Source organism: Myzus persicae, unplaced genomic scaffold, assembly GCF_001856785.1.
Source record: "Myzus persicae strain clone G006 unplaced genomic scaffold, MPER_G0061.0, whole genome shotgun sequence".
Taxonomy (NCBI): Eukaryota; Metazoa; Arthropoda; class Insecta; order Hemiptera; family Aphididae; genus Myzus; species Myzus persicae.
Genome location: NW_019104377.1, coordinates 1150918 through 1163880, shown reverse-complemented (window position 1 = coordinate 1163880; position 12963 = coordinate 1150918). Strand labels below are relative to the sequence as shown.

The window sequence follows — 12963 nt, the reverse complement described above, 5'->3', positions numbered from 1 at the left end:
TATATATGATTATGATTTGGTATTTACAATTATGATTCCTATGTACACACACTTATTCTTTTAACAATTAACAATTTTCAACATATCAGAAGAATTTAATGTGTACATCCTATGGTTTAAAATAAATTTGTTTATTATATAATATAATACAGTTTTAGATATAAGTGAAAAATAAACTATAGGCTTTATTTATTTGTAATACTTTACACTGTACTCATTAGCATCACTTTTTAGTTTAAACAATTATTATTAGCATAACCTAAGTACATATTATATCTGTGTATTACACATTTAGAATAGTTGAGTGTAACAATATTCAAAATATTGTTGAATAAAATTTAAGTCAAATAGATTTAAATATATTTGACAAGTTGAAATTCAATATTCAGCCTCTTTTAATTGGTGAATTTATTTAAACCATTATGTATATTTAGTCACAATAATAACGCAATGATATAAAAAAAATTTAAATGTTATAGTTTTTTAAACAAAATCCATACAATAAATATAAATTTTAACTAATCACAATTAGAATAACAACTGTGTTTGAAATAATTTTTTTTTTTTTGGTGTGAATAAATAAAACGAAACTGGATATAATTTCAATATATTAGGAAATTATTAAAATCTATCAAGCATAATATTGCGTGGAATACACAATCTTCACAACTAATATTAATATGGTAACATCATCTTGGCCACCTAATCTATCTAATTAGATACAAAACGGCAGCATTGTATTGTATTTACAGCAATGAACATTTAAAATTATATGCTAGCTTAACATACAAAAAAAATCGACATACAAACAGAACATTTTACAACTAAGTAGTAGTACACAAAAAAAGAATATAATCATTTATCCGATGTGCATGGTTTGGATGTGTCTCATAAGCTCTTTTCTATCCTCAAATACTTCATCGCAAATATCACAAGAAATATTTTCTGTAAATACAGGTGTCATTTCTTCAGTGCTTAGCTCAATGTTAGCACCAACCTCCTCAACATAATCTGTATCAAACACCAGTTCTGTTTCAACCAAGCAATCACCGTTTGAATCAACATTTTCCACAATTAAAGACATACGATCACCGTAATCACCATCATTTTCAACATAATATTCTACACCAGGTTCATCAGGAAAACCAATGTCGCAAATGTCACCAATATTATCTAATTCTTCAACATTAAACATTGATTCAATACTAACTCGTTCTAAAGTATGGGATGTTAAATCATCCTCCTCTACAAATATCTGATCTTCAGGTTCTTCTGGATTATCATTTTCTTTCGATTCCTCTCCTAATAATGAATCCATATCTGTCGGATTAGATCTTGAAGAATAATAAAGAACAGTTGAACATGTTCTAGTACACTCTCCTTCTTTAAGCACAAATGTATGCTTTTTTGGTAAAGGTTCTGATTTGGGAACTGGACGTTTTGATTCATTTGATACTTGCTTAGAAGCTTTTTGTTCAGTTTTCACTAACTTACCATTTACAAGTTTGTATGTTTTAACTGGAGTTCTTTTGGGACTAGCTACAGATGGAGGATCGTAAGGCATATCATCTTGTTCCATGATTGATTGTACAGCTTGCTCTTCTGCTGTAGGTTTCGGTTCATCCTCACAACTCTCTGTGTCAGACTGTCCTGACATCATAAAGACTTTTTCTACTAAGCACCATGTATCTTTGCGATTACCCAACTTACTGCGACGCTTATATTTGCGAGGTCCTACCTAAGATAAAGAATCATATTCCAGTTTAATTAAAGTATTCATAATACCCAAAATTTTAATTTTTAAAAACATACAGGCACTACTCTGGATCTTTTAGTATTTTCATCACTGTGTTGAACTAAATGTGAACAAAGCTCCATAGAAGATCGAAACAAATAACCACACACTTTACATTCATAAAAATTGACTTGACCACCCTTTGCCTCAGTGCCAGCATGATGTGCACGTATGTGTTCACGCAATACAACCTAAAATTGTATTACAATAAGTATTATTATTTAGTAAATATATGAATATTTGAATAATTGTACTCTTTGATTGAACGCCTTTGGACAGACAGGACAAGCATATGGCTTTTCACCCGTATGTATTCGTTCATGTTTTCGAAGTGTACCACCATCAGCAAACGCTTTGTCACAATATCTACAACCATAAGGTCGTTCTCCTGTATGTATTCGTATATGTATTTGTTGAGATGATCTAGATCCAAATACCTAAATAAAAATAATACATTTTAAATATTATACTAGTTAACATCAAAATCAAACACCAATTACTTTATTTTATACAATTTACATTGCAAAAGTCAATTATAAAAATATTGTTAAAAATCGGTTGTATAAATATGATTTAATAAATGTATTGAAAAAAAAATATTAAATATTAATACATTTATATGTTTTATTATGATAACATACAAAATGTGTGTAACAAATATTTAAAGGGAGCAGACAAAAAAACATAATTGTCAATTTTTATAAACTCAATAATACATACTGACTGGACGAGCTAAAGGTATGTTTAATTGAACTTTAAATGCAAACAAAAATAATCAAACCCATGTATCTTTAATATTTGCTGCTATTAAACCAACTTAAATGGACCCTTGTATTAAATTTCAAATTTTTTTTCTTAGTAAAACAACAATAATTAAAATTTTTTTTACATAATTTGAAAATTTATTTAAAAATATGAATTGCTCAAAAATTTTTTTTTAATATCATACATAGAAAATGTTATTGATAGCTTTATAAAAATATAATCCATAAAATTAATAAATCAAGACAATTGTACTCACTTTGCCACAATTGGTACAAGGAAATATTTTTTCAGTCAGTGAATTTCGTGAAATACTAACAGTATTTGCATGACTAGCTTTGTGATTAATAAGTGCTCGTTTATCAGCTACTTCTTCACCACATATGTCACAAGTAACTTCTTTTTCTCTATGAGTTACCATGTGTCTGAAAAATAAAACTTGTATTTTAAATTTATTGCAATTTTAATTTGTTTATACTTTTTATATATAAATAATATATAAAATAATGTTGTTAAAAATGCATTACTAATTACCGTTTAAGACGTGCTCTAGAATGAAATCTTTTACCACATATTATACAATTATTATCAGATGTGTCATGAACCATTAAATGTTTTTGGAGAGCTTTATCGTCTTTACATAGTTTTCCACAAAGTTTACACGAATGTTCAGATAATGAATCAGTGTGAATTTGAGACACATGGTCAGATAGCTCATCTGTACTATCAAATGTTTCACCACAAGCTAAACATTTTGATTTCTAAATAGTAAATAGATTAAGATATATAAATATCCATGTTACAACTGTATAAGTATTTAAATTAATTTTTAAAAAAATGTATAAATAGTAAAATACACACTTCTGAAATATTTGTAGGAATCAAATGTTGCTCAGTATGCACTTCTAACTCTAATATAGATTTAAAAAACAATCCACAATGTATACACATTTGTGCTTCTTCATATATTTCTTCCTCAACGTTTCCAAGTTCTTTTTTCATATGTTGCCTAAAAAATAAACAAAATAAAATAAAATAATTAAAACTGTTTACATTAACTATTTAACTCTTATGTTTAATTTAAATGGAGTTATCAAAAGTCATAATAATATTTATTATTTAAGTGTATGTGTTTTTCTTTTCTTAAGTTATTTATTAAAATTTATCCTAAAATGTCTATTTAAGTTCAATCTTATTATCAAATATTAATTCAAGTACTTAAGGATGTTTATAAATTACTATCAATGAAAAATTAGAAAAAAGTGTATTTTATTTTCTAGCTATTCTGTTTAATTCTACTTAGTCATCAAAAACTGAATAATTTACCTTTGATGACGTTTTAAAAAATCAAATCTGTTAAACACTGCCCCACATGAATCACAAGAATAAGAATCATCGGATTTAGTATTAGCCAATATTGTAAGCTCATAAGTATCTGAATTTGATTTTTGAGTAGTAACAATATTTACACCATCATCAATATGACTTAGGCGAGCATGATTAAGAAGTGCTTTTTCACGTGTAAATGAAATTCCACATGGGTTACATGTATGTGGTTTTGAGTAAATTTCTGAATTCCAACCAAGAGAAAGTAGGCGATCTTTTATTGGACGACCTTTTCCTCTACCCCGACCTTTACCACGGCCACGGTTTTTGATATTTGATTCCTGATATATGTCTCCTTTATCTTCAGAATCTTCACCAGGTGTAACACTCCTTCTCTGTATTGGATCCATGAACATTAATTTGTTCATTACTTTTGTAACAGATACATTTTGATTATCTACAAAAAATATTATATTTAAGTTATTATTCATAACTTAATATAAATATTTGTAGAAATTAATTGTATACCTAAACCACTATCTGATGGATTATCAGGACCAATATGAATTTTCATATGATTGGCTAAATCACATTTACGTCGATAACGAACACCGCATAATGCGCAACAAAAGGGACGCTCAGATTGATGGGTAACCATATGGTTCATAAGATGTGATTTTCGATTAAATCTCCGACTACAAAAATCACATGGATATGGATTAACAGAAGATGAAGCCTCTTCGCCTTCAGGTATTGGTATGTCAACATCAACAGTTGATGACATACATTCAACTTCTGTTTCTAATATGCTAAAACAAAATAAATATCTAAATAAAATATGCTACTTTATTATTGGTATTTATCAGTTATCACAACTAATTGATTATGTGGGGTACTTCTGTTGATGTCAAAATTAAGTTGTAGTGACTACCACATTTTTTCTAACTTATTTGTCTTATAACCAAACCAACAATCTGAATAAATATTACATGCAGTTCTATATTTAACATCAACTAAGAACATTTTTAAGTGTCCATTATTGAGGTAAACTCTACCAGCAATGTTCTTGTGCTTAATAAAAAACTTCTGTCAATTTTTACTATTATTTTTTTGCTAACAATTTTAGACACATAATTCTTACATGTAGTTATATCAATCCATTGTTGCATAAACACAAATTTTATTGCTGTTTACAATGTTTTAGGCTAGTAAAACATTTAAAATTTTAAGTCAGTTTCTCTGTCAAATCAAATATAAAATGCAATGTACATAAAAATAAAATACGACTACCAACACACATATTTACTTTTTTATGCAAGATTTAACTCTATACTTCCAAAATATTTGTTTTTGTTACTATTGTTGAGTATTGGATCACTAGAATCAATCAGTTTGTAAGACTATAGGCACAATCCTTGATCAATAGATTGAGAGACACATTTTGTCAGCCACTATGCTTGATCAAGACTCAGATTAATTAAATAGCATAATAATTTATAACATAATTAATATTATAATCCAATATTTTAGTTCCAGGTTCATTTTTTCATTGTGGATTTTAAATTCACTATGATTAACAAAACAGAAATTCTGTTAGTACTAGGCGCTATTTCCAGCAGCTTAAAAAAACCAGTAAAACTGGAGGGGAACACACTTATACTTACAAAAGATAATAATTTAAGGAGATTCTGGCGCAGTGAATGGGCTATATGATGCAAACGATCAAGAGGATATCTCGTCACAAACCAGATATGATGACACCTCTTATTGGACAACTATGTAAGAGTATAAGTCTCCAGGGGGCATCAACCCTGTCTTCGACATATCTTCAAAAATATTTGCATATAACGAATGGAGAACCCACAATAGTTTTCTGGAATGGATCAACGGATCTGACTATCATTAAACTTTTAGGCTTAACAGGAATAATAAAATACCTAAACATAATGGCATATAGTGATAAGAATAATGATGAGTTTAATTTGAAACTAAGAAATATAAAAAGTAAAGAAGTACTATATTCAGGTTATGTGGAAACGGTAAGTAAAAAAATGGCAGGATGTCAAATCTACTGGAGATACACGGTCTAGTGTGTGGTAAAGATCCATGCATTGTAAAGATCTAGTGGCTATTGTAATTTTAACTAAATGTATCATTGAGTTTATTATTTCTGAAATCAAAAAAATTAAGCTATATAGGTTATGTAAGAGATATAGAAAAAAGGAATTAAAAAAATTGTATTATTATTATATGATGAACAAAGTTATAGTATACAGTAGAGGAAAGAAGAAAAAAAGTTCTTAAATTGTGTATTGAGTTGTTATAAAAAATCAATGAGAAAAAAGAATATAGAAAGTCAAAAAGTAATAACACAGGGTTGTGCATATATACTCTAAAACCTAAAAAATAAAAGAATATTTATAGATAATATGTTGACATACAGAGTAATGAATATAATTGTATTATCTCATAGGTAAAGAGTGAGAGTTATTATAGGGTGAAGGATTTCATTAATAATTTATATTGTATACTTATATTGGTACAACAACTTGTATTTCAAGGAAATAAACATTTTTATTTATTAAATATTACAAGCATGCAGAATAGATTATTGTAAATGGTATATATGTGGATGTATGTGTCATACATCTAAAAAAAATAATGTACAACAAAAGTTATTACATTTTTAATTATAGTCTTTAATTTATAGAGCAATTGTAAGAACTGTAATAGATTTCTGTCTTACAGACATGCACCTTTTTTAAGGGGAGGTATTGCAGGCTATAAATCCTATAATTTTGTAAGCCAATTATAACAAATAAAAAGGATACATAAGAAGCATACAGCTAATAAAATAAGAGCAACCTTGCACATGATGCAAGTACCTATGCAAAGTACTACTCAAAGGTTCAAAGACCATCAATGAACAATGCAATGAGAATGCTACTAATTGCAGTAATTATTCAAAACACACAATTTGGTCCAATACCACAGATCAAGAATCACTTATAAGGGAGCAGTAAAATGTATATATTTTTTTATTTATTCAGTAAAATCAGATGTACTACAGCAGTTGAGTCCTGAGCACCTTCACGCCACCCACATTGACATAGCTTGTGTATTTACTTATAATAAACCATTATTACATTAACTGTTTGAAAATTGTCTTAACTATTCATTGCAAATTTACTATCACCTGTAACTCTGACAGTTGGATTACAACAACATTAAGAATTGTATTTTGTACTTACTAAGAAAAAATAAAAATAACCAGAAAACATATGCAAATGCATTTAAGCCCTTGTTCAAATTATTAATGATAATGAACTAATAGATTTACATTATCAATAAATTCAAGCACATAAAAGAAAATAATACAAATCTTTTAAACCACATTTTCATAAAAATTCATTATTGAAACAAAAATTACTCATGGGCATTTAATAAAAATGGTTACAGTTCATACCAGCTATATCATAATGAACTTCAAATATGAACTAAGTACCTAGAGTATGTAGTTCAAAGATCAATTGTTTAAAAAAACACTGTAAAGTATAAAGTTTAAATTTTCTAAATAGATACTACAACTTTCTATTACTTTAACACTCAAATAACAATACAATAAAAAAAAATGTAATAATTAACTCACTTTTAACTTGTGTAACGTAATATTCATTATGAGTTACGACTATGTGTTGTGTTTTAATAAACATCTAATTTTAGATTTAAGATGTTTAATAATAATATGATAAATATACTCTGTCTATGTCTTACACTAAATTGTCAAAACCATCGGTGTTATTATAACATAGTTGATAAAAAAAATCTAGTAAAAAATTTTAAGTTAATTCAGTGAAAAAGAGGGGAAATGTCAGGTAAAGAAACCTCTGCAATGACTGAAATCTTTCAGATGTTACAGGTAATAAGAGAACAGCTGAACAGGAAATTTCACCTGTATCTCCCAGAAAAAAAACTAGTCATTCATTGAAGGCCGTCAATCGTTGGTTAAACATGAACAGAGTATACTCATTATTAATTTAATTAAAACTCACGTGTCAATATCAGTAGAGCGGTTCATATCCCAACTTTGAGTGATTATCTCCTGCTCGGGGCATTCTTGAACAACAACTTCTTCTTGGACATCAAAAAAATTTTGGAATTCATCTTGACCAATCTGTTGACCGACTTCCTCATCACTAGACTCAAATAAATCACTAGGGTCGACAGGCTCTTGTTTGATTTGCTGCCCTTGATCCATTTCCTACACAATTCAATATAGTTTTAGATGAAAATGTAAAATGTGATTAGGAAGTGTTAAGTTTAGATTGTTAAAACCAATCTGCTACCTTAAAATTATCACTGAATGAAGATATGGCAGCTAAGTATTGTAACCCATCGGCATATGGCACAGATTCCATGACCGCTCTAGTCCTATTATTGAGCTCATTTGCGTTTGCACCAGTATTGGTGAAATACGAGGACCCAATGGTTTGGATTAAACAATTGTCAGATGACAAACCGTCAATGTCGTCCGGATTGAAAAACTCGCTCTTGACAATAGAGTCAACAACAGTGCCCGGACATAAAATACCATCCTTACAATCAAAATCTAGTGTTTGGCTACCAGGATGGACAGACACGATTTCTTCCACAAAGTCAGTGTCCATGGTCTTAACTGGGCGGTCGGTTATTGGGATATCTAAAAAGAAACATTTCTTATGTTTGAATGTGAACGATTGTGAAAGATTGTTCATGTCCTTGAGAGTACCTGAGGACTAACTAATCCACATCTAACACCGAACCCTGCCGAAAGTCAAATATTAAAAAGGCTTGGGTACACAAACACTGAAACCGGGTATATAATCCGATTCCGATTTCTTCAGATCGACCACCCACATCATATTCTAGAATATACGGATTGAAAATTAACGTACGCAATAAAGGTACGTTGATACGAACGACCGTGATAGCCATTAGACGGGGAAATGGTAGTAGTACGTTGGTCTGTGACAAGTTCATCAGTTGGTCGTACACAACACTACGAATTCGGAAAGTCAGAAACGACCGACCCAGTCGTATCGGTCCGACCGAATAATAGGTAGGTTTCCCACCGAAGCACCGAGTAAATATTATTATTTACAAGAGTCCCGACTGTAAATCTATAACCTAAAAAAATTCTGTTCTTTTCCTCCATTATTATTTATTTTTCATGGTTAGTTTTTAATTATTGTTTTTCGCACATATATATTAATAAAATAAGCAGTCCTGTATACGAAATTCAGTAGTTCTAAATTATATTCATTGTTTTTGCCGTCCGGCGGGATAAGAAACCCTGAGCAGTGAGCACACTCGAAGTGGCGAATACGTTCCCCGACCCAAGTCGAGTCATATCCACCATCAACGGACATGTTTGTTCCATCGACGATTTTGTATTTTTGTCCCTAACCTAATAAAATTTCGACAATGTCAAATGTACTCACCCCGCCACGCAGCCGCTCGTCGGACGTCTGCCGAGTCACGTTATTCCGGCCCGTTTTCCGCCATGGAACGCGTATTTTTAACGCTTAAAAGCCGATCGACGGTAATAAGACGCCATTATACGTATACAAATATACAAAATACATTCGTCGAAAGTACTCCACCGACCCCCCTCTCCGCCACCACCCGAATATCAACGTTGTGATGGGTGTTGCGGTGCCGACGGGCCGCGGTCGACCACTGCTCATGGAACAGAAACAATCGGCTGCTGGCCGAGTGGAAGTTGAGATATAGAAAAATGAATTATTTATACCACACGATGCTAATTGATAATACAGAATATTGTAGAATAATAGATTACTAATAATCGGGGAAATATAATTATTCATTTCTCAATGCTTGTTCTATGTCAAGAATAGGGTTGCCATAAAAGTTCAAGTACTGACCGGGACATTTACAAAAATAATTTGAACCTTTTTTTTTTTTTTAATATTAAAATTTAGAACACAGTGTAATAAATATATATATGTATATAGAATAAAATAATAATAGTATTGAATTATGAAAGACATTAAATTAGAAGATACATTTGATTAACGAAATATTATTTATTTATTTATTTTGAAATATTATATTTTTCTGACTTTTTCACCTGTTTCAATAGCTCTGGTTTTCCCATAGCATTAGGATTTAGGAGTGTCCAACGTGTGAAATTCATGGTTTTAGAATACAAATATAATTTTTATAAAAACATAATTTAATATAATTATTGGTACTAATATTATTTACACATAACCGGGACTCTTGTAGGGTCTAGTGGGACGACCGGGACCGAAGTCATGAACTGGTGACATGTCCCGGTGTACCGGGACGTATGGGAACCCTAGGCCAGAACAACCTTGCAGTACATTCATTATTCGTTTTATTCCGATATTTCGCTAATATGTAGTGTTTTATACTGTATAAAACCGAAATAATGAATATATGAAATTACCAAAGGAGTAAAAGGTATATTCGGGATGTACACTATTACCACGGAATATCAATATATTTTCATTTATTCTGCGCTATTACTATAATACTATGCACAGTATACACTATACACCACTGCAGTCGTAACCGTGACGGTCGCTAAGCAAAGCAAATGCCATTTTTATAATTATTGTTGTTACTATGATGATGTCATGACTGCAGGCTGCAGGCTGCAGCAGAAGTGCAGTGTTGTCTGTTATTTGTGTGTTATTCAGTTATGAGTTATTGCAATTATTGCATAACTAGTAACTACATAGTGCACAATCTACTAATGTCTAATCTGTATTCTGTGTAACGCACTAGCCGCTGCCGCTCGTCCGACGGCTGAGTTTTGTAACGCGGCTCGTTATTCGTCGACTATTCTCGGTTACATACGGTCTCAAACAAACCGTTACGTTTCGAAATCTAGAAATCCAGAATCCCATTGGCCCGTCCCGTGTTGGTGGGGGGGTGGAGAGAATGAAACGTTAAAATGGCCACCTTTGTCCGTGTCGACCGTCTTACAATTATTATTGTATGCCACGACAGATACTGAATTACACTGATATCGTTTTTTTATTATTGTTGCGAGATTTTATTTTGAATTCTCTCCTATCGCAGATTTACGGAGGCAATTCCGTTTACCCACTACATAGTCGCGCATCGTTTTAGGCAGTCGGCGTCCGAAAAAAAAAACATAAAATATCTATTCACGATCTAACGATTGTGTAGTGCTTCTGGCTTCATCGGATTTCATCCGTTTGAGAGTCCATTGAGACTAATATGAGTTCCGTAAGTATTATCAACTTTCGATCGTTGTTATATTCTTTGTTTGACGTTATTTTCCGTTATTAGATTTCCAACGTCGAAAACCTATCTCCGCAAACTATTCGCAGGCTAGTCCGGGAACAAGAAGAACTCATTAAGGACCCTCCGGAAGGCATACGGATTGTCGTCAACGATTCCGATGTCACCGACATCCAAGCATTCATCGACGGTCCCGGTATGTTTAAAAACATCTAAAGTTTTGAAACCATCAGTTCTGTTTTGAACGAAAGTGTTCTGTTTTGATTGCACAGCGGGTACACCGTACGCGGGCGGTCGGTTCAATGTAAAATTAGTGTTGGGCAAAGATTTTCCACATACACCACCTAAAGCATATTTCCTTACCAAAATTTTCCATCCAAATGTAGCTAGCAGTGGTGAAATATGTGTCAACACTTTGAAGAGGGATTGGAAACAAGATTTAGGAATAAAACATATTCTTCTTGTAAGTTATATAATATATTTCATTAAAAATGTTTTCTAATCTATTTATTTTGGTTTGTAGACGATTAAATGTTTATTAATAGTACCAAATGCAGAATCCGCTTTAAATGAAGAAGCTGGCAAACTTCTATTAGAAGAATATGATCAATATTTCCAAAGAGCACAAATGATAACAGAAATTCATGCTCCGGTATACATTTCAGCTTTTAATATTTATATATATTTTTTACATTTTAAGATAATATTATGATCCATTGATCTCATACAATTATAAATAAACAATTGAAGAATTATATTATAATATAATTGGAGTACATATTCAGTTAAATTGTTAAATAATATCAAGAAGAATGATTATTATAATATACAATGCAACTCTTGAACTGTTGATTCCAATGTTTCATACTACATGTATTTTATCATTTTTTACCCAAACCTTAATTTATAATTTAATGAATTAAAATTATTAGGTTATATTAAATTTATTTATAATAATCCTTATTGCAGATACCTAAAAGTATGAAGATAGGACGAGAAGAAGATTCAAGTGATGGTCCATTAGCAAAAAAACATGCCGGTAGTAAATCATTAGAAAAGAAAAGAATTTCTAAAGATAATAGGAAAACATTAAAAAGACTTTAGATTATGAATATTTAAACTTGTATCATATTAATATTAGGTGAAACTCAATCGAATGTTGTCATTATATTTTATATTTATTTTATAGCTCCTTGAAACCCTACTAAAAAAATAGATTTTTCCAATTTGTGTGTATTTATTTGTTCAGTTGCTGTGTAATAAAATTAAGATTCAATTATCTTGTGAACAAGTGTTAAGCTAATTCAAAATTTGTAACCCGTGTATATAAAATATTTAATAGATAATTTATTATAATATAAAATGTTCTAAAAATTGATTATATTTTGTTCCTTACTTATGAGAATGTTTCAAAAATAAATTATTCAATATAAGTACACATTATGTTCAAATTTTGCTCATAGAGCTAGGTAAAACCTCTCGTGATTAGATAGAAAAACTATTTATAAAATAGTTTGCATAATGAGTTAAACAAATAAGTCAACCTTCTCAACGCTTAATGACAATGTTTTGCTTAAATTATTTACATTGAGGATACATGTTATAACCCACTTTTTTAGTGATCTAGAGGAGTTATTACATTTTCAGACATTTAAAAACAAGTGATTCGCTATGATCTAAGAGAAGATCCTGCATTTAGAATAATTTATTAAAGTTATTTTAACGGTTGTTATTTAATTTACAATTTTTTTCTCCACTAAACTATTTGCTACTCTCAGTTCAAA

General features: G+C 30.5%; 2 protein-coding genes across 5 annotated transcripts; one reads left to right on the top strand and one right to left on the bottom strand.

Moving 5' to 3' along the window:
* Positions 1-161: 161 nt before the first annotated feature.
* Positions 162-9537, bottom strand: LOC111041690 (zinc finger protein 569-like). 4 transcript variants are annotated; one of them, XM_022326054.1, is made up of 11 exons: positions 9364-9537; positions 8230-8582; positions 7936-8144; positions 4412-4692; positions 3884-4340; positions 3419-3566; positions 3092-3318; positions 2817-2982; positions 2050-2232; positions 1813-1986; positions 162-1738 (listed from the first exon to the last, which is right to left on the bottom strand). In XM_022326054.1, exons 2-11 carry the CDS (start codon positions 8548-8550, stop codon positions 860-862), a joined length of 3045 nt encoding a protein of 1014 aa, XP_022181746.1. In that variant the 5' UTR covers positions 8551-8582; positions 9364-9537; the 3' UTR covers positions 162-859. The 4 variants fall into 4 exon arrangements, with proteins under 4 accessions (XP_022181746.1, XP_022181747.1, XP_022181748.1 ...); XM_022326055.1 differs by lacking the exon at positions 9364-9537 and adding an exon at positions 8652-9034; XM_022326056.1 differs by lacking the exon at positions 8230-8582 and having other exon boundaries at positions 9364-9535.
* Positions 9538-10845: 1308 nt separating this feature from the next.
* Positions 10846-12557, top strand: LOC111041692 (ubiquitin-conjugating enzyme E2 S). Its single transcript, XM_022326060.1, has 5 exons — positions 10846-11164; positions 11228-11375; positions 11452-11642; positions 11703-11831; positions 12149-12557. Exons 1-5 carry the CDS (start codon positions 11156-11158, stop codon positions 12281-12283), a joined length of 612 nt encoding a protein of 203 aa, XP_022181752.1. The 5' UTR covers positions 10846-11155; the 3' UTR covers positions 12284-12557.
* Positions 12558-12963: the final 406 nt, after the last annotated feature.

Coding starts and splice junctions, on each gene's coding strand:
- LOC111041690 (XM_022326054.1), bottom strand. CDS start 8,550: ATGGACACTGACTTTGTGGAAGAAATCGTGTCTGTCCATCCTGGTAGC. Junction 2,233..2,816: donor CTTGTACCAATTGTGGCAAA/GTGAGTACAATT, acceptor ATTTTTATTTAG/GTATTTGGATCTAGATCATC. Junction 1,739..1,812: donor AAAGATCCAGAGTAGTGCCT/GTATGTTTTTAA, acceptor TCTTTATCTTAG/GTAGGACCTCGCAAATATAA.
- LOC111041692 (XM_022326060.1), top strand. Junction 11,643..11,702: donor GAATAAAACATATTCTTCTT/GTAAGTTATATA, acceptor TTTGGTTTGTAG/ACGATTAAATGTTTATTAAT. Junction 11,832..12,148: donor TAACAGAAATTCATGCTCCG/GTATACATTTCA, acceptor TCCTTATTGCAG/ATACCTAAAAGTATGAAGAT.